This window comes from Balaenoptera physalus (assembly GCF_965194825.1).
Source record: "Balaenoptera physalus genome assembly, chromosome: 7".
Lineage (NCBI taxonomy): Eukaryota > Metazoa > Chordata > Mammalia > Artiodactyla > Balaenopteridae > Balaenoptera > Balaenoptera physalus.
The window spans coordinates 83,401,841-83,429,718 of record NC_138886.1 but is presented as its reverse complement, the minus strand read 5'-3'; the positions used below and the strand labels follow the sequence as shown (position 1 = coordinate 83,429,718).

At 39.6% G+C, this 27,878-nt stretch overlaps 1 protein-coding gene across 12 annotated transcripts in view; it reads right to left on the bottom strand.

Annotated features, from left to right (window-relative positions):
- The window catches only part of NTRK2 (neurotrophic receptor tyrosine kinase 2), a 411,119-nt gene that overhangs the window by 334,451 nt on the left and 48,790 nt on the right, over nucleotides 1-27,878 (bottom strand). For all 12 annotated transcript variants that reach the window (XM_082469619.1, XM_082469620.1, XM_082469622.1 and 9 more), the window contains 5 exons: nucleotides 19,389-19,525; nucleotides 18,737-18,869; nucleotides 15,980-16,285; nucleotides 3,226-3,261; nucleotides 415-515 (listed from right to left, as the gene is read on the bottom strand). In XM_082469619.1, the coding sequence (XP_082325745.1) occupies nucleotides 415-515; nucleotides 3,226-3,261; nucleotides 15,980-16,285; nucleotides 18,737-18,869; nucleotides 19,389-19,525 (713 nt within the window). The remainder of the gene's footprint in view (nucleotides 1-414; nucleotides 516-3,225; nucleotides 3,262-15,979; nucleotides 16,286-18,736; nucleotides 18,870-19,388; nucleotides 19,526-27,878) is intronic.

Here is a 27,878-nt window from a genome sequence, read left to right as displayed (position 1 = left end):
CATTCGTATGTTTATATCCCCCCACGGCCAGTCCCTTCCAGAACCTACTGGATTCCTTATGTTTGGTGGTCACTGAAATTTTTATTAAAATATTTAAGGAGACAGGTGTGGAGACAGGAAGAACTCTACATGTCCCTGAATGAGAAAGCTGGTTTCTTGCTCTTCTAGTAATAATCTTTTAAAGGACAGATATTTAAAACAGAAATCACCAGCAGTAGGTCAGAAACTCTATGGTAACTGTATCACTCTCTTAAACCTTTCCATTTGTTCCTCCACACTTCAACACTCTATTTATATCTGAACAATAAAAATGTTTTGTTGAAAGACTCGCACTGAAGCAGCTCCATTCCTCCAGCATTCAAGCATCCAAAATGCTCAGAACCATTCTACGAAACACCTAAGTATCCCACTCACCGAGAGATGTTCCCGACCGGTTTTGTCAGCAACATCTGTGGAAGGGATTTCATTACTTCTGTTCGTGGTGTCCCCAATGTCATTTGCCGCAGTCCCATAATCTTAAATTGGAGAAAGGGGAAAAAGAAGGAAGCATGAAGTTGTCATTAGGCTGCCAACAAACATGAGGCCACAGTACAACCCAGAATGAAGCAAGACAAATTACAAGATTCCAAACCACTGACAGCGTGGCTGGGGAGAAGCGTGACCCGCCGTTGGGTTAAATCCATTGCAGCATTAGGACTGTGCGATGCCAAAATTATTTTCAACCCAAATCTTTACATCATTGTTTTGTTTGGTCAACTTCCAAGCCAGGTCTAGGATTTTTCTTTGCACATAAGAAAATATTCCTTTTTTTGATAAAGTATTTAATGAAAATACAAAAGAGAATCGATCATGTAAGAGTCAGATTTATAGACCTGGAAGGGTCTTTGGAAATCGAGTCTAACCACAAGTTTTACAGCTGCAGAATGAGAGCTAAGGGATGTTAAATGACTAGTCTAAAGTCAACTGGCAAGAAGGCAACAGAGTCTAGACGTGAACCAGACTTGAAATCAGCAGCTCTGATTTCCGAGGCAGAAGCACTCAAGGTAGAATGTGGAATCGGCACCAATAGGGAACTTCAGTCCACATCTGAACTTTTTTGAAGAGTTCTGAATTGCCAATATATCAGTTTCAGAATTAATGTATAGGGAACTTCACCAATACAACATTTAGAATTGTGAGGGTATGTTCTCAGTTCTCAAATGTAGTTGCTCTTCTGAATCAATTTTAGTCTACAGGGATCAGGATATAAGTAAATGATTTTTTTGTAGGCAAAGTTTTTATTAACAATATTACATATAAAAGTCATAAAAAGTTTTTGGTAAATTTATTGCAGACCACGTTGTTTATAAATTTTTGTATTTTTATTCTAAATAGGTATGGTGCCTTCAATTTCCATCCTGAACAAACAACCTCATTAAGTTAGCCCTAGCTAATCTTCCCTTAGTAGAATTATCAAGCTGGCCTCAGGACAACCAATTTAAATTATAATTTTATTAGCAGAGTGTTCCTTTGAATGTGAATGAAAATTAACAGAAAAAGCATATATTTTCTATCTGTAGCTGTTTTATTTTTAACTGCAAAACTACATTCTCACCATTTTCATTTTGAATATATTAGAACTTTTTAATATTTCAATCAAACAGTAGGAGATATCATTTATTTGCTTATTTCCTCTTCATATTATATCCAGCTACTCATGCAAAATTAAACCACTAAAGTATCTATAGTTTAATATCATGACATTGTAGCCCAAAGATCCAAAGTGTGATCTGGGACCAATGGAAAGATGACATTTTTAGAGTCTTAAAAGTTATTGGAAAGGAGTCCAAAACATAATTTTAAAACTGAAAATCACAATTCAAACATATTTCTCTGTGACACAATTTGACATACTCTTTCTTTAAGCCATATCAAAACAAATAAAAATAAAAATACACAAATCACATGCACAAAATTATCCAAACAACAGCTTGGAGGAAAGATGGCTTACCATGCATAAAGCAGGTAAAGACAATGTAATTCCCTAGTTAAAATTAGCTCAAGTTAAATATACACACATATAATAAACATACAGAGAATTGTTTTATATTAAAATTATAAACTATATTTATATTAAAAATATAAATATACACATTTGTCAAGGTGTGTATATAAAATTAAAGAATAGATTTTATAGAATAAATATATAAATGTATCTTTTTAATCAATGTAAGTTTTAATCAATCTTAAATTTTAAGCCAAGTCTTGAAATTTAGCCTGCCACTTCCCCAAACAGAAGCCTCCTGGTCATGAAGGTGGTTTGAAAACTGTTAAAGATGGATTTTCATACTTAGTAAAACATCCCTGGAATTCAATTAAAATAGCAAAGTAAAGATAAGATATTTGGTAAGCTAATATAGTGAATCTTTTGGTTTCTCCCTTTCCACATTCCTGAGAGAACCCCATTTTATTCAAGGGGATCAAGCACATCCTCTGGGGAAGCTGATCGAAACTCCAGGGGTGGGTCTAGTTAGTCAAGGGTAATCCAGCCCTCTTATCAGTATTGGAGGCAAAAATGGGCCATGACCCAACTGAGTCTTGAATCAGATACAAGGAGGGCTTGGTGGAGGTCTCTGGGAAAGTTCTCTTTCTTCTGGAACACTTTCAAAAGCTCTTCCCTTTCTCTCATCAATGTGAATGACTCATCTTAAAACCATAAGAGAAACCAGCCTTCAGTGAAGCCAGCACAATGGGCAGGAGAGTGCAGAGATAAAAAAAAACTTGGATCCCTGATGACATGGTTGAGCTGCTTGTTTCACCAACCTTAAAACGTGCCCTGCCTCTGAGGCTCCGGTGTGTGAGCCAGCCTTCCTCATTTTGTAAAAAACATAATTTAGAATTGGGTTTACTGTCACAGCCAGAAACTGATACACCTCCCTTTTCTTGGTAGTCATGGCTTTTAAACAGGTAATTAGTTCCCAATTATGGAAACAAAATGTCTGTTACAGCGGAATGGATTTACTACTTCCAAGAACAAGCAGGAGAGAGAAAACGTTATTTACAGGCATTGTAAATATCAAGGGAAAACAGCCATCAATACTGAATGATTTTTGAAATATTATTTTGGCCTATGTCATGCTTGAAGTGTATATTTAACTGAGCTTAAAGTCCTTCTTTTAATTGTTTTATTTCATTTTAGACAAACATTTTGAAAAAAATACAAAATACAGACCACAGGATAGCTACCTTCATAAATTACATCAGGATAATTTGGGTTTGCACCTAAAAAGAAAACAAAACAAAGATATCTTGTTAAGTATGCATTTGAAGTTAAAAAATTACTAACTTATACCCACTAAAATCAGCTAAATATACATTGAAGGTTTTCTAATTGAATAGACTATTTTATAGGACAGGGGAATAAAATCTGAAATTCTAGGTTTGCTTCATGTTAACCTTGTTGCTCTCTCCAAGCCCACAACCTCCATCCCTCCTCCAAAACAGGAAAGAAAAAGATAAACAGAATTTAGGAAGAAAATATTCAACAATCAATGAATTATGACCATTTCCTTTTTTTAAAACTGTTTCTATTAAACACGTGATCATTTTAATTGTAATTTTGGTATTTTTATTCCAGAAACAGATCATTTCTATACCACTTTTGTTATTCTCTGATGGTTTGGGGGTTACTTTCAAACTATGTTTTGGCAGGTCCATTTGTATTCACAAACACATTGTCAACCAGCCTGGATAATAATACCTAAAGCACAATTTTGCTCTCCACTTGGTCTTCAGGGACATTTCCATGACAGAATAAACCCTTTTTTTTTTTTTTTACCCTAATACAACATAGAAAAATAAATGTACTTTCTCTACTGAGATTATAAATAAATGTTATATCACAGAGAAATTCAAGAGTATACCATTTAATTTTTTTGGATGTGTCTTTAGTCTCCAAGATGGTCAGAATATTCATTTAAAAATATTCCTAAGAGAATTTGCAAAACAAGAAAAATTTTTTAACTTTTTAAAATCACTGTCAAAAAGAACCGGTGACAAAAAAACATTTGCTACTTACTATTCACTCAGAACTAACTGGGTGTCTATATGAAAGCCTGCTTGCAATTAAAATTAAATTTTGATGTAATATTTAAGTGATTACAAAATGAATTTCCAAAGCCACTTTCTATGCTTTTAGTCTTTCCTTACCATGTGAAAAAGTAAAATTTGTAAACCATAAAGTTTACTTGGTTCTCATTTCATTTCTGAACCCTTAGCAGAAAAATACTTAAAATAAGTGAAACTTGAGCCAAGTTTCTGTTCATGTATTCCCCAGTGAAGAATCAAGGTTAGTCTAAATGAAGAACCAAATAAAAGTAGTCCTAATGCTAAATTAGAATTTCAACACAGTTCAACTAGAAGAATATCTATTTTAGCAGGGGAAAAATTAAGTAGATTGTTGGGCACTTCGATTCAGGGATGCTACATACTGCCATGCAGTCCATGCTTTGTACAACGCTAGGGGGCACCATTAATGGCATCAACCATTCTATGTTAATGGAACCATCTGAAATTGTGCAGTGCACAACCTGTGCAGCCACTTCTGATGAATTCATGCTAAGTTATCGATTCCAGTCATTTTCAATTGTATTTTGAGTTTTATAACCTCAAACACCACTTCAAAGTAGCTTTGAGTTACAAAATGCCAATATGCATTGTCAGAATTATTTGTAGCTGATATGACATTCCTGAGAAGGATCTTGAAAGCTGCCCTGCAGGTTGAGGGGTAATTCAGTGAATAAAGCAGGAGAATATCCCAGTAGCAGCCCTGGGAATATCATTTGCAGGACACCCACCCATCCCCTGAAGTCCTTCCTCTTTGCAAAGTCCCTGGACCTAATGGTGTCCCCTCAAGGTGAGGATTTTCCACCCCTGCTGAAGGAAAGGTTCTATAATCCCAAGAGAGCAAGTCATTCTTTGAACTGCTCAGTAATCTGTTACTTTAGAAGAACCCACTCAGATCCCCTTCTCACTGTCCCCTCAACCTACCATCTCAATCTGCAAGGCATCTGCCCAATAGAGTCTACTCTTCACTTCTAGACCTGACTCCAGGTCCCCAGGACCCAGAGTTCCCTCAACACAGGCCCCACACACACTTGCTGGGACTAGGCAGCCTCTCCCCTATATTGGTCAGCTCCAGGTGGCCTCACCATGAGTGTGAGCGCCCTCCCTCTGACTCAAGACGCCAAGGGTGGGGTGAGGACTGAGCGAGGACGGATGGGCTGAGGTGTCCACATGCATACCCATCCCTTCTCATTATACCTCTCGCCATGTAGCCGGAGGCACAGGGCAGGGGCCATGGCTGGGACCAGCTCTACCAAAACCACTATGTTCTGGCTTGGAACTCCAAGAGTCTGAGAATTTGATCTTCAAACCCAGGCTTACAGGTCATTATAAATATACATTTGCCAAGGTAGGAGGATAGAACCTATTTAACAATTCCTTAACTGGATTTATGTTTTTTAAGTATTTGGATATAAGTATGTGGACCCTCATTTGTACTAGATTAACCAACCAACCAACCAAGATTGCCTGAGGCCAAGGAGTTTAAGTTTTAAAACTGTAATAGTTCCAAACAAATCCTTTCAATTTGTCCAGGATGAGGGCTTTTCCTGGACATAGGACTTGTAGTGCTAAAATTGGGACCAGTCAGTCACCCTGATTTATTCTCATGCTCTCAGCAACCCCACATGTAGTCACCACCTGATTCCATAAGAAAGTAAAAAGACTCAGAGGATTCAGAGCCAGATGTATCTAAACCACACACATGAAAGGGCTTCAGTGAATATGACTGACATACAGGTGTATTCAGGCTCATCGCAGAAAGGGAACACCCAAACACATTACTCACACAAAGCCCCAGGAAGATCCAAAATGTCGAATCAATTCAATTTAGCAAATGTCAGGTACAGAAAACTGGGATTTGGGGTGGGATCAAAAGGAAATCGGTTAGCTCAGAATCTGGAAAACAGGTCCTTTTCCAGACTTCCGATTCATATCAGTGCATGCCTTTTCTACCAAATTCACCATCAAAACCATTAGGTCATGTCTACACTTTCTGAAAAGCACTATATTTTCCTAGTTTCATTGTCCCAGATGCATGAGAAGTATTGTCATTTCACTTTCATTGTCAGGATTAGCCAAATTTAGTGCAAGATTATGAAACTCACAGAACGACAACGTAGGAGGAACAATAATGGGTTTTTTTTTCTTCCCTACCATACTGTACTATGTCTGACGAGGACCTACTCATCAAAAGAAAGAAATGCCTCTTTCTGTACGAAGGTTTAGGAGGCCTGCCATGTGGACGGATGCACAGACCTGGACTTTATGAAAAGCCAGGGTCACATTACTCCAGCTGACCCCAGCTTATCAAGCAGATTATTTTGCTTCTAGCAACTTCTCAGTCAAGCTAACATCCACTGAGGTTTACACATCAATAGCACAGTAGTTATTAACATCATTTTAAATGCAGACACAGGAAAAAAAATCACCATTTCCTTTTCGGACTTTTGGCAATGGTCAGATTTTGAAGATACTCTGTCATTTTAAAGTCTAATTTACTTAGTTTAAATTCATTCATTATGTACCATTATATGCTAAAGGTAGGAACCGCTGTTGGAGATAATCAGGATTAAAAGGTGAGTGAGAGGGCTTCTCTGGTGGCGCAGTGGTTGAGAATCTGCCTGCCAATGCAGGGGACACGGGTTTGAGCCCTGGTCTGGGAAGATCCCACGTGCCACGGAGCAGCTGGGCCTGTGAGCCACAATTACTGAGCCTGCGCGTCTGAAGCCTGTGCTCCGCAACAAGAGAGGCCGCGATAGTGAGAGGCCCGCGCACCATGATGAAGAGTGGCCCCCGCTTGCCACAACTAGAGAAAGCCCTCGCACAGAAACGAAGACCCAACACAGCCATAAATAAATAAATTTAAAAAAAAAAAAAAAAAGGGTGAGTGAGAAAAGACAAACATGAGCTAGGAGGGAAAAAGCCAGTGAAAAGAGAATGAATGAAAGATAAATGCACTTGAGTAATGCACTTGTCGTGGAGATTTGAGAAGGGTTATGTTTCCTTAAAGACTATCCGAGTAGCTTTGTTTAAGTAAGAAATCTCAGACAGAGGTAGCAGAGGTGGCCTCAAGACCTGACGCTTCATGTTGGGAATCTCCAGAATAAAATATGGACATCCTGGAACTCCCTTAACCCACTGGCATTCTGAACAAGCAGCAGGCCATCTCTACCTCCATCTCTACCTCTGCTCACTCAAGAGCAGAAGCTACACCAACCAAAACCAGACGAGTGCCAATGTCTGCTTGTCTGATGTTCAAGTACTATCTTCCCCAAGAGTCTGCGGAGCATCTCCAGGTGCTACTCTCACTAGTATCTCGTTCTTTTTTTTTTTATTATTAAAACAATAAGAATAGCAACCATTTATTTGTCCTACTTCTTCAATTTGGGCAGCACTTAGTGGGCTCCACGTGAAGTTGACTGGGGCAGTCCAGCTGGGACTGCAAGATCCAAGTTGGCTTCCCTTCCCTCCATGCCCCTCGGCTGGTATGACTGGGACAGCTGGGGGCTGGCTGGGCATCTCTCCATATCTTCGTAATCCTCCACGACCTCTTTCCCAAGGTTGGTGTTTATTTCCAGCCAACCTAAAGTCCAGACTCAGAACTGACACAGTGTTATTTCTGCCATTTGCTATTGGCCAAAAAAAGTCAAAAGGTCAACCAAAACTCAAGCGGAGGGAAAAAGGACTGCTTCTCTTTATGGTCTGAGAAGATGGGTGCAACAAATTCTTCCATTTCTGTCAGTACCTCGTTCTTGACCCAAGGCATGTGGTCAGGAATTATGGGAAGAGGACTAAGGTCCAGAGCACAGCCTGAAATCTGAAATGCCCCAAGTGAAAAGAACAATGGAAACTGTATTACAACCACACACACACTCCTGACAAAGCTTCATATTCAACGTGCCATGTCTGCACCTGCAAGAGACAGACCCTTTGGGCATTTAGGCTTCTAAACATGGATGATAAAATCATTTTACTCCCCTCAACAATATCAAACCAAAGCACTCCGCCATCCTCTTAATTCCATGCTAAATGACTTAACACCAGGACCTGTTTACTTCCATTTTCTAATCTCATTTATAGCTGGTGAGTAAATCTTATGACTTTATATAAATCTTCATGAGAAAATTTTTATGACTTTTTAACTGTAAAACTCTACAGTAAAAGGAAAAACACATTTGTAGGATTAAAAAAAAATTGTGGGAAGATAGGTAGCCTGACCAGAGGGTTCACTTTCCATTCTGCTCTAAAGATAAAAATAATAGTGGAGGCCAGGAGACACATCTGTTTCTTTCCTTTAAGCTTTTCGTCTCTCTCTAATGCTCTAAAAAAAAAAATTTTTTTTTAAAGACTTTTCTTGCAATTCTTTTTGCAGACTCTTTTTAGTGTGATCTTAAAAAATATTTCAAAGAATTCCATATGATAAAGGCATAGCAAAAGATTTGTTCTTTTCAAATAAACTGCCCTTGCTTTGTCAACAGTGTTTCCTAACTCAAGGCAGTCTGCCTTTTGATTTCCAGATCCTTCTCCTCTTCCCTGTCTAAATGGCAGGCTGAACTCGGGGCCTGAAAACGTCGGGGGTTCGGACGTCTGGGTTTTCTTTCTGGCTGAACCACTACTGTGCCATGAAGCACTGGGAGCCTCTTCTCATTTTTCTGTAACAAAGGAGTCTTCATTCGACAGAAGAGGATAATGGCATTGGCTTGGCAACTCCTCAGGAGCTTCAGGAGGCATAATTAATTAACATTAGTACTCTTGAGACAAAAAGAGCTATTTAAGTATAAATCTTAATTATCATGATTATTATGAGTCTATAGCTGAACCATACCCTTCTCCGTTTTTAAGGCAGAAAAGCAGGTAAAACTTTCTGTCCTTTCACTCCCAGGACAAGACATGGGTCCTGACAAATGGCCTTAAGAACAAGTAGTGGAGGGCTTTATATTTTCTTAATGTGTAACATTTGGAGAAATTTCCCCACCGCACATTCTTTGGCTTAAGTACACCAAATCTAAACCGGCCAGTTCGAGGTCAATTCTAAGTGCTGTAGAGAGCTCTAGTTCATCCAGACGTCATGAATCTTTGGATAAAACGGCACAAATGAAAAGCTGTGGGGAAAATTCTTCCAATATTTATAGTTTGCTCCTGACGTGCATTTTGCATAGGAGGCAACTGCTCCCGAATTAGGCAGCATAAGTCATTGACTCCCACTGCTTGTGTGAATGAGCATTCTTGAGCTGTGACATTCTTCCTGAATGAGTGGGCCTTAAAGGCACTCTTTATGTACAGCCTAAAGAATGGAAAGCTTTAAAACCCAGGTGTTTTATCATCTAGTGCTCTGGCTAGGCTTGTTCCAAGCCTAAAGTATTAATCATTTGAGTAATGATTTCAACAAGAGAATCTACTCTTAAGCAATCAACGTGTTCACGTTTACAGTAATATCTGACCTTGAAAATTCTTAGAACTTGTGCTATCTAATCAGAAGATGCTAGCAAAGGCTCCAGGTTTCTTCCTCATGGCACTCACAAGCAATCTCTCTGCCATGAATTTCTGCTTAAAAGTGTGCTTAAAATGTACCCTCACCACTCCTAGTCTCCACTCAGTCTCCACTCACACATTCGTGTTCATGAAGGGACTTCTCTATAGGTGGGATTGAATTCCAGTGACATCCACATAATGGATCAATTTCATCTTAGACAAGTCTTATTTTTGACCGGTAAGCTAAATAGGATACAGCAGAATCTTCAGAGAATCCTCAGATAACCCCATGCTTTCTATGTGTGTGCCTGCACTGCTGTCTCTACTTATTCACTCTCCCAAGCCTCCTTAAGCCATCCTACCTTTTGCCAAGCCCAATTAGAGTGCATCTCTGTGCACCAACTATTCCATATTTTTATCATTATTGCTGGTTAATACCCTTGGAGAGTCAGTGAGGTAACCTCGATGGATGCCTGACCAGTTATTCCAGGGCTCACACCCCCCCACCACCACCACTGACCCTGGCTAGGTTCTGCAGAGCAGAAGCGAACTACCCTTACTACTCAAAGTGTGGTCCATGGATTTTGAGCACCATCTGGGAGCCTGTTAGAAATGCAGACTCTAAGCCCTTCTCCAGACTCATGGCATCAGAATCTGCATTTAACAGGACCCCCAGGAGATCTAATTGCTCATCAAAGCTTGAGAAACCCTGGTTTACAACTCCATGGCAAGTTTGACCAAAGTCAAAAGGCCCCAGTGGACATAAAGGATAGTAATTTTTTCAGTGAAGCATAGAGCAAACCTAAATATTGAGGGGCGAGGGCAGCGACTGCAGAAAATATTAGGGGTAAGGGCAAGAGGTGTGTTTTGTCCCCAGTGGCACATGTCTGGACCCCACTCCAAATGGGGAGAGGGAGGAGAGAGCTTAGACACCTGAGAGAGCTCACATTCACCCACCCTCTCCAGGAGCCCAACGCTGACTTAGTCTTCTCCTGAAAGGGCCAAGTCTAGAAAGCTCATGTAGTCAGGGGACAGAGTCTGGAGGTCCTCTTCTCTGGGCAAGCCCAAGCCTCTAGATGAGGGAGGACATCTCTCTTTTCTGAGAGAAAAGCGGTTCTGGTCAGCAAGTTTCTTCCTAAAGGCTACAGAGCATAAGCACAAAGGGATGCGAGGATGGGTACCTTGTCATTATGCCCTTACATGTCCCTCAGGAGAGGACCACACCGAGCTCCTCCCTGTGCTGGGTCAGGTACCCTGAGGGCACTCCCAGACACGCGCATCTTCACAACCACCTTCTAAGGAGGTGCTAGAACCCTACATTTTACAGGGAAGCAACGCTAGGTTCAGAGGTGGTAAGAAAATCACTCAAAGCCACACAGGTCGTGAAAGACAGAACTCTTCTGTGAATCAGATCTGAGTTCCAAACCCAGCCCCTTCCCCCTGTGCCAAGCTTCCTTTGGAATAATGAGGAGAGGGGGAAAACTATACCTAAATTCCAAGCTCAGACACCAGATATGAATGAGTCATTTGGATCAACAGCAAGAGACAGGAGTTATCTCATTAAAAGTAAAATTTTGGAGGTTCTACCTATTCCACTTAGTTTTTCTGTTCAACGGCTTCCACAGAAAGAGAACATTCGAAGGGGTGCTTAATTCTTTATTGCCTACAATTTCTGCACACCTTCAGCTGAATAGCTTTCCTTCCTGCCTTTCATGAGTAGATCCTGCCCAATAGCGGGACAGGGACATCCCTGGGAATTAGAAGCCAGGGTGAAGACCACCACCAACAGAAGCAGGGGACAGAAATGAAAGCCCAAGTGTTTCTTCATCTTTTATCATTTTATGGGTGGTTGCAGTGTTTTCTATTATTGGGAGAAAGGGCTTTGTTTTATTGCCTGTTGGTGGGTAGCCCAGCGCCCTCTGTTTGTTAAACCTCCAGAGAGATCTGACAAATTGTTCAAAATCCTAGGATTCTAGTACAACAGGATGTTAAGCAAGACTCTCCTGCCTTAGTAACCGACACCAAAGTGAACATGAGACACTCACAGGCGGAATTCACAAAGGAAATGGTTGAGAACTGAATCCATTGTCCTTTGAAACATCTGATTCACGCTGAGACTTCAAAAGGTCCCAGAGAGGAGAGAAAAAGGAAGGACTTATAAAGAAGTTTCTTTGGGGAGAAGTGTTGCCATCGTCAGCACCCCAGCATGGGGCTTCCACTGGCTGCGCCTGAGGACGTGTCCTGTGTTCTCTGTAGGCGAAAGGCTCAGAGGACAAGCGGCTGGCTCTGCCAGAGAAGGCTCAGGCCACCTGTGTGGTACGTTTGGGTTCCACCTGTACATCCAGAAATGTCAGGACAAGGGATCACTAGGGTTCCCTGTGGACCAGATGGAGGCAGCCCAGTAGGAAGTCTGCACGGGGAGTCCAGAGGGCCAGAGGGACCCCAAAAGCACAAAGCTGCATTCCTGGGTGCTGAGGAAGGAGGTGCTTCCAGCAGCCAGAACAGAAATGCATTTATGTCGTGGGAACTGCAGGAGAGGGGGCTGCAGAGAGAGGAATCTCCACAAAGGTCTCCAGGAAACAAGATCGGTGAATCGGCATTGAACACCGCCAGGTCCCAAGAGCACAGAGCCGCCAGCCAGCACACTTTCCCCGCCCTCTGTCCCCCTAGCCCAACCCCTCCACCTCATTAGCGAGCTCCAGCCCCCGCCCCCATGCTGCCAGCCCGAACCGGGAGGGGAGAGGAGACTGACCCTCAAAGCAAGTCCAGAGTTGGTTTCTAACTCGGAAGAGACATCCTGTTTCTCAGTTGAGATTTTGTCTGCAACCTCAAGTGACCAAAGGATTGTCTGTTACTCAACAATGAGCCAAAAAATCTTACTTGGGTCAGAGCTCCCATCCAGACCAGTGACTCTCACACTTGGTTGTACATTGGAGTCACTGGGAATCTCAAAGATGAAAAATGCCAAAGCCGGAGCCACTGAATCAGAATTGCCAGAGGTGGGCCCCAGGAATGTGTCTTAAAAAATGAAATAAGATAAAACAACAATTAAAACTCACCGGTTGATTCTAACGTGCAATATAGAGTGCGAAGCTCCTGCTCTAGGAACCCAAGAAGGTTACTCTTACTGACTAAATTGTAAAGGGCCGATGGAAAACCAAAACAAAATGAAATTAATTTGACTGTCACCAGTTGTGCTCTTCCGTGTGTTAGAAAGATAAACACCACCGTTCTCTAGATTGCACTGCACGTCGTGCTTTAGACATAACTCAAAACTGACCAGAGCAGAGTTCAGTTCTAAGCATGGGATCCGAAACAATCGATGTAGCACTTGAAGTTTGGGAAAGGCTTTCCTCCCTTTCTCAGTTGCTACCCAGGCTGCCAGTGATGATCAGATAGAAAAAGCACTGGCCTGGTACCCGGGTCCTGCTGACAACCGAAGACCTGATAACACCTGTCCCTCCTCACAGCACCCTGGCTGGGGCTGGTGTCTGGTGTCAGACTCTGCAAGGTCCCAGCACCCTGGAGAGACGTTATATGGGGATCTTTACTGCCTTCCTCCCAACCTCACACGTGGTCGATGGCACCCTCTTGGCCCAGCTGATGCTGGCTCGGGGTCTCTCTGCCCCATCCTTGCTTCAAGTGGAAAGCAGAGTGTCTGCCACCATATCCTGCGTTTCCACACTGTGCTGTGCGAGAGGCAATCGGAACTGTCACTGGGTTCAGTCAACCATCCTCTTCCATGCTCACCCATTTTTCTTTTATCAGGGACTTTTTGTTTATTTGTTTTTATTTCTGTTTTAATTTCTTTCAACACGCTTCATTCTCTATCTCCAAATAGCCAGTGAATTCCTAAGCAAAGTGACCATTTCACAGAAATCTCAGTTCTGAGCTGAATGAGGAACACACATGCCCAAGGACGAAAGAGCTGCCATTTTAATTCTTCTGGCTTCATACGGTGATGCGACCAGCTTCACAGGGATCTCAGGCTGCCCGCTTCCTGGTAGTCCAGAAACTCCCAGTGTGAAAAAAGGGGATCTCATCAAAACAACTAGGAAAAAAAAGTAGCTGAAACTTCTTATCATAAAGATTTGTGGGAGCTAAACTTCTTGAGCAATTACTATAAGATGACAGCAGAAATATTGAAGGGCTATAAATCCAAATGTGACCTGATGTCCTTAACTTGGAATGTACATTTAGACCAGCAGGGAAATTACATATATATATATATGCTATTTGTCTATTTTTCTTTAGTTTTAAAGAGGGTTAAGAGGGAAAGAAATCAATTCTAAGAAAAGCCATTATCTGTGGGTTACAGCTACAAATCTTATAAATGCCCACAAAGATTCTATCACACAAAGCCAAGTAAGGTCACACTCTAATTGGCCAAACTGGTTTATGGCCCATACGGGCCATTTATATCCACTATCACCCAGGGCCAAGTCTCTTTCATTTCCACTTTCATTTATTACTCTTTGATAGCTGGTCCTTGAGTAAATACTTAAAAAGAAAAAAAAAAATCAGACTTTTCTAAAAGCCATATTTACATTGAAGATCCGATAAAAAGGAATAAATGAACAAGAAAATGGAAAAAAAAAAAGGAGAGAAGAGAACATCTTTATAAAATGTGGCTTAATTTTTGTTTTAGATAAATAAATATTTCCTTTTAAGGGAATATTTGAGAGACTCCAAGATATTCTTATGCCAGAAAACCATTCTTTCCCATCACTAGCTAAGTTAAAACTAACAAAAGTGATCAATAAAAATGAGGCCACAGAGATAAGAGGAGTTAAGCTCTACCAAATATTGGTACCATACAGAAATGTTCAAAAGAAAATACATCAAAATCCTATCTAAAATAGAAGCTACTGGCTTTACACTGACAGAACAGTGCTCATATCAAAGCACACAGACCACTTCTAAAACTTTTCAACACCAGACCTTCACCCTGGAATCAAGTTCACCTCCAACTGTTTCAAAAGTCAGTTGTTGGTGAAATTCACATAAAGTCTGAAGTTTAGTTAAGAGTAACATACCAATGTCAGTTTCTTAGTTTTGACAAATGTAAGTAATGCAAGATGTTAGCATCAGGGAAACAAGGTGAGGCGTATCTGGGAACTCTGGATACCATCTCTGCAACTTTTCTGTATATTTAAAATTATTCACAAATCAAAAGTTTATTTAAAAACAGACAAAAAGCACTTGTCCCAAAAGCAGAGTCTCTGGATTTAACTATAAAGCTGTTATCCCTCCAAACATGCAGGAAAAGGAACATAGCAATCTAGCGATTTACTACAGCAAATGTAGCCAAGCAACTGAACTCTCAATTAAGAGGAAGATTTAATGAAACAGGCAACAACTGCCAGGGTGTCTGGGTAAGTCATCCAAACATAGCTTGTTCTATGTGCTCCTGAAAAGCTGTTTGTAAATCAAACTTACATAATTCAAATCACATTTTGAGCACACTGAGGAAGCCTGTGCATTTAAAAAGCTGTTGAATAAATACCAGGATAACAGGAAGATGTATTGTGTAATGAGAATTATTGCATTCTCGTTTGGTGAAGGTGGCTTGCAGCCATCGCCTTTGTCCACGTGGCTGCCCTGCGAGCCACACTAGTACATGCTGCCCAAGCAGCCCCGACCCCATGGGCCTCCAAGTTTCTATTTTCCCTTCCCCTCTGCAAGGCTCTTTTTGTGTGGCTTTGATTAACTCGGGGCTGTTATGGTGAGGAATTCTAATCATGTACAGGTCCCAGTATCCAAACACAGGGCTCAGTCTCTACAATAGTAGCAGGTATTTGGGCAACACAATCAAGCAAGTAAGAATACTTCACTGAGCAAGAGTATCTGGAGGAGGTAAAGGCATGACATCATCCCTGCTTTTACTGAGGCTCCCACTGAAATTCTTCTGCTGACCATGTACCGGACTCCTGATGCCAGCCATCCTTTTCCCAACCCAAACCATTGGTCAGATTGGAACTTTTACCACTCCTAGAAAAACAATTCAGGATCCCATCAAAGGATGCCACAACTCAGTCAGCCCAGGTAAGCAAAACATTCCACGACACTAGTTTCTCATCCATGGATGAAAGAGCAGGATTCTGAGTCCCAAATGGATAAGGGACTAGAAAATATATCTTAACTAGTTCATGAGCCAACAAAATACAGTTCGCCCACTCACAGATTTATTTGGGGTTTGCCATTGTGGGTACACAATCTCATGTAACACTCAAGAGAAAAATAATGTGTGTTTATCAGAATATTGTTCAAAGTTATTCATCCCCATCACCTCCATGGCAAGAGTATGAATCCCTGCCCCTGGACTTGGCTTTGGCATGATGTTGTCAGTAATTGAGTGATATACCCTATCTTCTCCCCAGATGCAAAATCATCAGGTACTCACCGTCATCGATTCCAGGCCAGCCCATGAAGTGTGCAGAAATCTGTTTCTCATCCTTCCCATACTCATTCTTGGCTACTAACTTGTAGTCCCCATTGTTCATGTGAGTGGGATTATCCAGCTGGAGGCAGCCGTGGTACTCCGTGTGATTGGTAACATGGATTTTAGTACAGATGTATTTGGATTCATTCAAAATTGCCCCATTATAGAACCACTGAAGCGCTGGTTTGGGGTTGCCTTTCACAGTGAATGGAATGCACCAGTGGTGGTCTGAGGTTGGAGATTCGAGAAATGTGATAGTTGGAGCAACTAAATTGAAAAAGAGAGAGTTAATAGCATCAGAAAGCTCAGAATTCTCCCCATCTCCAGATCTCTGTGTCATCAATAAGGGATTTTTATTCAACCATTGTTTGGTTTAAGAAAACACATAACCCACAACTCTGGAATCCATCAATATTTTGTATCATCATCAAGGTTGATTTAACTTCTACAGAGAGCTTCAGAGAGACTCCTTTCCCTGCTCTGCTTAAAGCCCATGCATTGTAGTCATTTTCATATCTATTCAGTGTGAGAACCAACTCCAAACAGACCCCTGAGATTTCTGACAGTGGAAAGCGTTCATTTGAAGTTGACTTTGGTTTCTAATATATATGCCTTTGATATTATGGAGATTAATCACCAAAACATTGAGGAACACTTTTTTTACAGGACTTCACTAAATAATACAAATAACGACAAAAAATGACTTTGGAAATCTTGCCTGAAGCCCTGATCTTGCATAACTTTTTTAAAACAAGTAAAACTGGTCAATGCAATGAATGTTGCTAACGATGTTGATTGACTATTATAAAGTCTGATAAATTGATAATATTTTTCGCCGATGGTCAATAGGAAACTCTCTTTAAAAGCACTACTTTTCATTACATTACAGCCCATTTTTGCTGGAATTGGAGATATCAAAGTTTTGATCCTTTAAATGTCTGAGGTCCTATCTAAACCTGAACAAACAAACTAGAGATTATTTTAACCTGAAGTATAAAGCACTTTATTCTTAGGGGAAACAAACATTATCAAGTAGCATCTTTAAACAGAGTACTTATCCTGAGTGAAGCTATTTAAAATCCCTCATAATTGTTTATTTTTATGTGGTCTGACTGATAATTATAAAATCAAGGACTGGAAGAGACCTTTGAGACCTAATAGCATCATTTTTCGGATGAAGAAACCCAAGTGCAATAAGGTTAAGTGATTTGGTCAAGGTTACTGAATGAGGAAAATCTGGAACAGGAATCCAGATCTCCTAATACCTAATCCAGTAGCCCTTCCCCTCATGCACTGCTTCCTGGTTGTATACATTCATCACACAAAGTGGGGGAAATCATAGCCTGCTAACAAATACACTCTGAGTGGGATCACTGCAAAGGATGTCTCAGTTGCTAATATTCTTAATCACTTATTCCTTCTACTTGTTATCTAAACTTTGATAGACAAGGCCAATTCTCCAGACCATGGAGACTACATAGATATTAACCTAAACTGAGAAAAATTTGAATTGGAGTGCCCTTACTTATAGGTCTGTGTTACAAACACAAGGACCACGATGGGGCAGGGACAATACTTACCTTCCTCCTACCAGCCCAGGTGCCCATGCCTAGGCCTCACTTTTTCCTGTCACCACGCTCAAATGAGCTTTATGTGAGGTGTTGACTTAAGGACATAAAGTTGGAAACTGGTTGCATGTGTTTGGGGATGACATTGACTTCAAGCTTCCATGTGGGTCAAAATGATGAGAAATTATGAGTCCAGGACCTTCTGGGCGTCGGGGTAGTATTGACAGTGACAAAAGGTTGGTGATTTCAATCATTCACTCCAACAATCACATACGGAATGTGTGTTATAAGTGAATGTTAACCAGTGTATCAAACCTTGTGCCTACATGTGTGTAATGCATATTCATACTTACACACATGCACACTCGTGTTTTTCTCATCCAAATCCTAATCCAAACAGAGTAAAACCTTGTTACTTTATACCATGGCAGCTCAGAATTTCCACTCATGTGAAGATTATGTATTTTTTACTGAATACGTACACTGTTCACACTGAATGCAACAATCTGGAATGTTAAGTTATACGTTGTATTGCTTATAATACTGGAAAATAATGCACATATGCTTAAGAAACATTAATATCATATGTCTTCAGTAGAGAGAAATTTAAAACAGTTATAAAAGTTTTTTTGCAGGTGATAATAATTTTCAGTCATTTAAGTAGGACTCCTCCAATTCCCCACAGAAGCTTGATGTCAAACAAATGGGGTATTTTTTTTTTGTATCAACAGTATAATTAGGTGTTTGTGAACAGCCAGCTCAGTACTTTAGGTATCACAACTTGAAAGGTTCATATTGTTTTTACAGAGAAAAAAAATTTAGAAACTGGTTTATCAGAATTTAAACTACAACTTATTAACAAAGAGAGGATAACCAGCTCAAAATATGTTCTATCAAGACAAGACAGGGGAAGGCACAAGAGGACATGTTTAAAATCGAAAAAGAAGCTTAAAGATAACGCATGAACAAGAGAGATTAGAAGAAATACGACAAGTGAAAGGGGCTGATAATATTTCTTAATTAAGGATACACAAAACACTGCATGTACTTTTTTAATGCACTAAAGCAGCACCCAGAGTGCCCCAACCACAAATGTAGGTGTATCCACAATCATCTGCTATTAAAAACACATGCCGATCTGATTACGTACAATGTACAGTGAGGTTGACAGAATCTTGATCTTCTCCTACAAGATTTTCTGCCACACAAGAGATTTGCTTTCCACTGTCATCAGATGAAATGTTAGTTATCCTTAAGGAGCCCTGTGTGTGGCTTGTTTCATTCTACAAATGAATTAACAAGACAAAAATAATCTTGATTAGGACTGGACCCAAAGTAACAAGATTTGGGGTTTCTTCCCCTAACTGCAGAAAATCATCTATAACATTAGAAAAAAGTTTCTAGCTTAATCGGGCTTAGGCAAAGGAGTAAATCAGAAGCTATTCTATTTCTCTAGATTTCAATTATTTAATGTGTGAAGTTGATTTAATCCTTGAATTCCTATCTACTTTCCTCCGAGGGAAAAGACCACAAGGAGAGTCACTCACCTTGCTCACAGTGACATAAAAAGCTTACTAGAGACCTACAGACTTTCCAATCTATGGGGTATAAATAACTAAAATGCAACCGGCATTAGTCTTTGTTAAGTAAGAATAGTTAGAAAGTAAATGCACAGCAAAAACTCATTGTAAATCTCTCTATGTGGCCCTATAAAATATTAAATGATTTTCACTAGGTTAATACAATCTCAAGTTCTGAGACACTCTCATCTCTATGAACGCACAGTCAAACACAAGCCTTACCATGTGCTTGGAAACCAGATTACCAACATCCCAGTATAAATTCGGAACTGGATCGCCTGCAACACTACAAGTTAATGTGATAGACTTTCCCTCCTCCACAGTGAGGTTAGGTGCAGCCAAATTTGCTGATGGCAAACCTGTGCAGCAAGGAAAGTAAAGGAAGACATATACAGATAGTTAGATGCATTATCAAAATAACAGCAACAAGTTGAAAACTCTTTCTGCTTCAAACTCAATAATTATTTACTTTCCGAGACTGATTTATGTTGATCTGAAAAAGTGCCAGATTGATGAGCTTTACAGATTTGATGTGAACTAAAAGATATGTGATGAGATCTGAAAATAAATCTTGCACATTTCTTAAAAATATCATTGCAGAGTAACCTTTTATTTTTAAAAACCCCACTAGTTTATAGAGCTATGTCTTCTAGCTCTTGTTCTGTTTTACAGTTATCAATCCAGTTGTTTGCACATAAATAGTCATTTTATCTGTAGATCATCTTACTTTTCCCTGTTTCCTCTCTTCCATTTTTTATAGTCAAGGACAAAAGGGTGGGAGGCATCTACAATTTTTGCATAAATCCATTTTTTGCATTAAACAACTCATAAATCTAACTCACTACCAGAACTAGATTTTGAAAGAGACAAACTATGATTTTGAAATATAGGTTTAAAAATCAGACCTACATTTTCAAAGAGTCCAACTGTGGAAGTCTGTTTCAAAGCATTTTTCAAAGACATGAAGCTTGAACCATAACAGCATTAGAATGTTTCAAAGCTATATAAATCATAGTTAAATATTATAGGTAAAATTGGTCACCCTATATATGATATGATGAAAAAAGTTATATGGATTGTTATTCCAATGAAAAGTTCTTTTTTGGAAAAACCCTGAGAAAGTATTTGTTATCAGATGAAATTCTGATGCTTATAAACATTTCTTAATATTTCAGGACAGCATCATTTTTATACTTTGATATTTCAAAAGCCAGCTCCTCTTTATTAATGCTATCACTTCATTAAACTATTACACCATTTGGAGGTTTATACTGCTTTTACTCATAGTATTTTTAACATGAAGGTGGGTCTCAGAATACATCATGTCCTGCCAGTCAAGCAAGCCCCTCCCTTGGTATCAGAAACTCTGCTTAGGACTATATTCACCCCAACAGCTGTGTTCCATGGAACTATGACCCTCAGGAGGAACCCAGAGGTCAGAAAAGGCAATTCATCTTCAAAGGCCATTAAACTGCAATTAATCTGCCCACCTAGTGGTATCTGACCCGTCATCTTCACCATACTATGCATAAATCCTTCTCTTACAATGCAGTCCTTACTGACAAAGCCATTATTATTTATTACTGAAACTACACTATAGCAAGACTTATACAGTATATGTCTCATGGTATTCCCACCCATTGATAGAGGACTTCCCAAAAAGATCTGGCTTTCAGTGGCTGGTGTGACTTCTTCAGAACCCTTCCTTCCTGCCAGCATCCAATAGAGAGCAATGTTATATATTTCACGGGGTTTCAAACAGCCCCCTAATACTCTGAGTTAGACAGGGCAATGAAGTGTATACAAATGATCAAGAGGCAGTGCAGTTAACTGGAATGAACACTGGGTCAGGAGTCAGGAACCCTAGACCCTAAATCTGGCACGTACTGTGTGACCTTGGGTGAGTCATTTCTCCTCTCTCAATGTGTTTTCTTCTCTGTAAAATTACACTGTTCAATTAGAAGATCTAGCTCTAAAATTTTCTAACTCTAATATCTGATGACAACTTCCATGACAATTAAGCTTCCCAATGTAAGGAGCATGCCATGGCAAGATATAAGAAATGGATTTATTTTTTAAAAAATCTCCTTGAAGCCAGTGGTATGATCTAGGTGACTTTTTCAAAATATGCATTTTTTTAATCAAAATGCATAGTCACATAGTTTAAAAAGTCTATAATTCTACAAAACTTGTTATACAAAACACTCAAACTACCTCTAAGATCAGGAACAAGAGAATGATGCACACTCTCACCACTTTTATTCAACATAGTATTGGAAGTCCTAGCCACAGCAATCAGACAAGGAAAATAAATAAAATATATCTAAATTGAAAAAGAAGAAGTAGAACTGTCACTGTTTGAAGATGCATGATACTATATGTAGAAAATCCTAAAGATACCACCAAAAAACTACTAGAGCTCATCAATGAATCTGATAAAGTTGCAGGATACAAAATTAATATACAGAAATCTGTTGCATTTCTATACATTAACAATGAACTATCAGAAAAAGAAATTAAGAAAAAATCCCATTTACAATTGCATCAAAATAATAAAATACCTAAAAATAAATCTAACTAAGGAGGTAAAAAACCTGTACTTGGAAAACCATAAGACACTGGTGAAAGAAATTGAAGGCACCACCAACAGATGGAAAGATATATGGTGCTCATGAATTTGAAGAATTAATATTGCTAAAATGACCATAGTACCCAAGGTAATCTACAGATTCAGTGCAATCCCTATCAAAATACAAATGGTTTTTCCACAGAACTAGAACATATAATTCTAAAATCTGTACGGAAATACAAAGGACCCCAAATAGCCAAAACAATCTTGAGAAAGAAGAACAAAGCTGGAGGTATCATGCCCCCTGATTTCAAACTATATTACAAAGTTACAGTAATCAAAAGAGTATGGTACTGGCACCAAAACAGACACATAGATCAATGGAACTGAATAGAGAGCCCAGGAATGAATCCACACTTATATGAGCAGTTAATCTACTACAAAGGAGGCAAGAATATATAATGCAGTAAGGACAGCCACTTCAAAAAATGGTATTCAGAGAACTGGACAGCTACATGCAAAAGATTCAAAGCTGGACTACCTCCTCATACCATGAACAAAAATAAGTTCAAAATGGATTAAATACTTAAATGTAGGACCTGAAACCATAAAACTTCCAGAAGGAAGCATAGGCAGTATATTCTTTGACATTGGTCTTAGTAATGGTTTTTTGGATATGTCTCCTCAGAAAAGTGGGGGAAAAGCAAAAATAAACAAATGTAACTCCAACCAACTTAAAAAACTTTTGCACAGCAAAGGAAACTATCAACAAAATGAAAAGGCTGCCTACTGATCGGGATAAATATTTGCAAACTATATGTCTGATAAGGAGTTGATATGCAAAATATACAAAGAACTCATTCAACTCCACATTAAAAAAAAAAAAAGAATCAATTAAAAAATGGGCAGAGGATCTAAATAAACATTTTTCCAAAGAAGACATACAGATAGCCAGCAGGCACATGAAAAGTGGCTCAACATCACTAATCATCAGGGTGCAAACCAAAACACCCTGAGATATCACCTCACACCTTTCAAAATGGCTATTATCAAAAAGACAACAAATGACAAGTGTTGGCAAGGATGTGGAGAAAAGGGAACCCTCATGCACTGGTGGTGGGAATGTAAATTGGTGCAGTCATTATGGAAAACAGTATGGAGATTCCTCAAAAACTTAAAAATAGAACTACATATGATCCAGCAACTCCACTCCTGGGTATTTATCCAAAGAAAACAAAAACACTAATCAGAAAAAATACCTGCACTCCCATGTTCATTTCAGCCTTATTTACAATAGCCAAGATACGGAAGCAACCTAAGTTCCCATCAGTGGATGAATGGATAAAGAAGATGTGATGTATATATTCAGTGGAATATTAGCCATAAAAAAGAATGAAATCTTGCCATTTGAAACAACATGGATGGACCTAGAGAGTATTATGCTAAATGAAATCAGCAGACAGAGAAAGACAAATACCATATAATTTCACTTATAGGTGGAACCTAAAAACCAAAACAAATTAACAAACATAACAAAACAGAAACAGAGTTACAGGTACAGAGATCAATCAGGTAGTTGCCAGAGGGGAGAGGGGTGGGGGGAGGAAAGAAATGAGTGAGGGAGATTAAGAGATACAAACTTCCAGTTGCAAAATACACACAGGTATTAAATGTACAGTGGGGAATATAGTCAATAACTATGTAATATCTTTGTACGGTGACATATCATAACTAGGCTTAGCATGGTGATCATTTTGAAATGTACAGAATACTGAATCACTATGTTGTGTACCTGAAACTGAGTGTTGTAGGTCAGTTATACTTCAAAAACAAACAAACAAACAAGCAAACTCATAGAAAAAGAGATCAGATTTGTTGCTACCAGAGGTTGGGGGGGTAGAAGGAGAGGAAGTTAGATGAAGGTAGTCAAAATGTTCAGACTTCCAGTTATAAGTAAATATTAGAGATATAATGTACAACACAGGAAAACTTTTTTCCATTTCTTTAATTTTGTATCGATATGAGATGATGGATATTCACTAAACCTATTGTGATAATTTCATGACGTATGTAAGTCAAATCATTATGCTATACACCTTAAACTTATACAGTACTGTATGTCAGTTATATATCAATAAAACTGAGAAAATATAAAAACAACAACAAACCCAGGGGAAAAAAAGAAAGAAAAATATTCAAACTACTATGGGAAAAATAGTACCCATGTGGCACTATTTCCTATTCCCAGAAGCACTCGTTTCACCTCTTTTAACTTCTTTGGGTATTGATCTCTATATCACTAAATATCATGCTTATATTGCTACTTCTTGTTTTTTCTGTTTTAACATTATCTACTGACCTCTCACCCTGGAAGGTGAGAGCTAGGCTCATGTTCACACAGAAAGCCAGCTCTCCCCACATGCCCATACCACACTCACACTATACTGTCTTCATATCTTACCATCTGCTATGAAGTTTTGTTGTCTAAATGTACAATAAAGTTTACTATAAATACATAAACTCTACAGACAGCTGAACCATTGTGTGTAATAGTTATCATATTTTATCAAATTTAAGACAGCTTTAATTATAGGACACAACACTGTGATATGTACCACTATGAAAGGGAAAAAAAATGATGCCAATTCAACTATGATGTAATGCTTTCTCTCACCACTTAGCTCTCCTATTATTTGGAGGCTGGACCTTCTGGGTGGCCTATCGTTTTCAATCTTTTCTCTCCTATTTTCCATCTTTTTGTCTATTTGCTCTATTTCTGTCATACTTTTAGTTTTTCCAACGCTTTTTGTTGTTGTTCCTGAATGGTCTTCTATTTTTTTAACACCATGTGTTTGTTTCATGGATGCAATATCTCTGCTGATCTCTAATATCTATGAAATATTAATTATAATTTCTTGTGAATTTTTCTTCTGTCTATATCAACTTTGTTTCTGCAATGTTTTTTCTTTCTCTCTGTTTTGTGTTTGTCTTTCATATTATAAGCTTTTCTCAAACAGTTGGTGATCCTTTGCTGTTCTTTAATCTTTTTTTTTTATGTAGATTTTATTTTATTAATTTATTTATGTGGTAGCACTGGGTCTTAGTTGCAGTAGGGGGGCTCCTTAGTTGGGGGTCGCTGGCTTCTTAGTTGTGGCATGTGAACTCTTAGTTGTGGCATGCCTGTGGGATCTAGTTCCCTGACCAGGGATAGAACCCAGGCTCCCTGCATTGGGAGTGCAGAGTGTTAACCACTCCGCCACCAGGTAAGTCCCTGTTCTTTCATCTTTAAGAGTGGAGTAATAGGGCTTCCCTGGTGGCGCAGTGGTTGAGAATCTGCCTGCCAATGCAGGGGACACGGGTTCGAGCCCTGGTCTGGGAAGATCCCACATGCCACGGAGCAACTGGGCCCGTGAGCCATAATTACTGAGCCTGCGCGTCTGGAGCCTGTGCTCTGCAACAAGAGAGGCCACTATAGTGAGAGGCCCGCGCACCGCGATGAAGAGTGGCCCCCACTTGCCACAACTAGAGAAAGCCCTCGCACAGAAACGAAGACCCAACACAGCCATAAGTAAATAAATAAATAAATTAAAAAAAAAAAAAAGAGTGGAGTAATAGAAGCATTGCACATTTATTAACTGTCAGCATCACTAGGGCAGTATTACTGGCCTCTGTAATGGGTACCACCTGGTGTCAGTATCATTAAATCCTTTTGGGGATGGGATTGATGAAATTATTCAGATAATTCTCTTCCAGTGTACTGTTTGGAAGAGGAAGAAGGCTGGAAACACAGGTTTTCCTGGCTATCAGAACGCAGAACGTTCCTATGAAACTTTCTGTACGACGAAATGACATAAAGTAAAGAAGTAATTACCTCAGGACACCTCCTTCTAACAGATGCACAGAATAAATCAAGATAAAGCACAGATTCTCACAGACACAGTCAAAGCTATGACGGTGTGATGATGAGATGCCGAGTGTAGTTCCCAGGAAGGAGCTTAGTGGTGCCCCCTCACTGCTTGGGATGTGGGCTGCCTCTAAACAGCTCCACGTAAAACAAACGCTGAACGTTATTTTTGCTTTTCACCTTTTTTAGGAGAAGCAAAAATCCTCTTCCGATTTCTTTCAGAAAAGCAAAGTGGTGTAAAGAAAACTTCCAAAAATTGGAGGATATCTGTGTCAAAACTCAGTTGTATGTAAATCCATCATTCTCTCTATGGCTCTCACAGCCTCAACTCTACCTGGAATTCCTCTTGGCCTTTGTTTTATCCTCTTTAGAGAACAAACTTCCAGTTTTTACACCTGAGATGTATGGAACAAAAATCTTTCAACCACTCTCCTGTGTTCGGTGTTACCTGTTCTCTTACTTCCTGAGCCTTGCAGTAGTTCTGCAATATACACCAAGCTTTCCTCTTGGCTTTCCCCATTGCCAACTTGGTAACCAGCATTCTCAGTCTTTAAGTCAGTCACGACTCATCCATCTACTTTCCAATTGCAACTACAGAAACATAAAGCTTTGTTGACTCCTCTCCCATTCTCTTGTATTTATAGATTTATCTGGCTGAATCTGGAGAAACCATGGAGCCAGGGCTTGCCATGGTGCTTGCTCTGGAGGTATGAGCTCCCCCACCAGCAGACTCTACCAATGGAGCTTGGTGACACCCTTCCTGTCATCTCGAATATAAACCGATGGTGTAAACTTCCACTTTTTGTAAATGTATCTAAAAGTGTGGAAATTCTAAGCAGAAAAGAAGTTAAAATAAAGAGAGACTCAGCAGAGAATGCTATGCTATAATCTTAATCTCCCCTGTAAAATCTAATGTAGTTTATTTTTTCCTTCAAGCCTAAGTTTACATGATTAACATTTCTAAAAATGTCTGCTTAATTATAGTACTAGCAATAACATTTATGGGGCATTCACTGAACCAGAAACTCTTGTCTAGTACTTTACATTTTTGTTTTATTTAATTTAATCCTTACAACCAAGCTTGAAGTATTTATCCTCATTTAATTAATAAAGAATGTGAGGGCTTCCCTGATGGCGCAGTGGTTGAGAGTCTGCCTGCCAATGCAGGGGACACGGGTTCGAGCCCTGGTCTGGGAAGATCCCACATGCCGCGGAGCAACTAGGCCCGTGAGCCACAACTACTGAGCCTGAGCGTCTGGAGCCTGTGCTCCGCAACAAGAGAGGCCGCGATAGTGAGAGGCCCGCGCACCGCGATGAAGTGGCCCCTGCTTGCCACAACTAGAGAAAGCCCTCGCACAGAAACGAAGACCCAACACAGCCAAAAATTTAAAAATTTAGAAAAAAATAATGTGAGTTTTGGAAAAGTCAAATACATCTTCCAAAGTTGCCCAACTACCTAGGAACTGAACTCAAAGATCAAGATGTTCACCACTACAATATACTACCTTCCCAGACTGTAATATCCATTTTGGCACAGACTATAAATACCAATACATATCCATAATCTAGGAATTTGGTTCATTAAAAAAAATAATCACGTGTCTATCTGTGAGAGAAGAGTGAGTCTCCTTTATTTATAGAGAAATTGTATCACCCTGTCATAGCAGTTTCCAAAGGAATCTGTGCAAAATTGGCCAAGTCTAGATCTTTGAAATGTAAAGTCTTCCACAAATGAGTAAGCATCTGACTCACGCTAATTCTACAGCATTAATAGGCTGGCCAAAGATTCAATAATGGAAAAAACAATCTGTACTTGAAATACCACTTGAGGTTTAATTAGCACAATAAAAATGAATTGGGGAGCATGAATAGCCAAGGCAGGATAAACCATTTGCCAGGCACTACTTCCTGGCTTAATAAGATTTGAAATCAGCACAAGTACAGAGCAAAGCTCAGCAATGTCTCCAAGAGCTTCTAGCACTATGGTAATGGGATCCTGACTTAAGTATCAGAGCTGTCTTCCTTTACACGCTGGGAAACCTCGTTGGAGATCAGAGAAGACAAGCTGCCCGGACAGACAGACACCTCTGAGGCATGGAAGAGCCCAGTAAAGGACGCAGCTGATCAGTGTATGGGTTAAGGTCCTAGACAGACAGATGTGGGTTAAAGCCAACCCCTACTCATTAGTTGTTTACTCATGATGCTTGGTAAGCTTTCATTCCTTCAACTGGAAATAAGG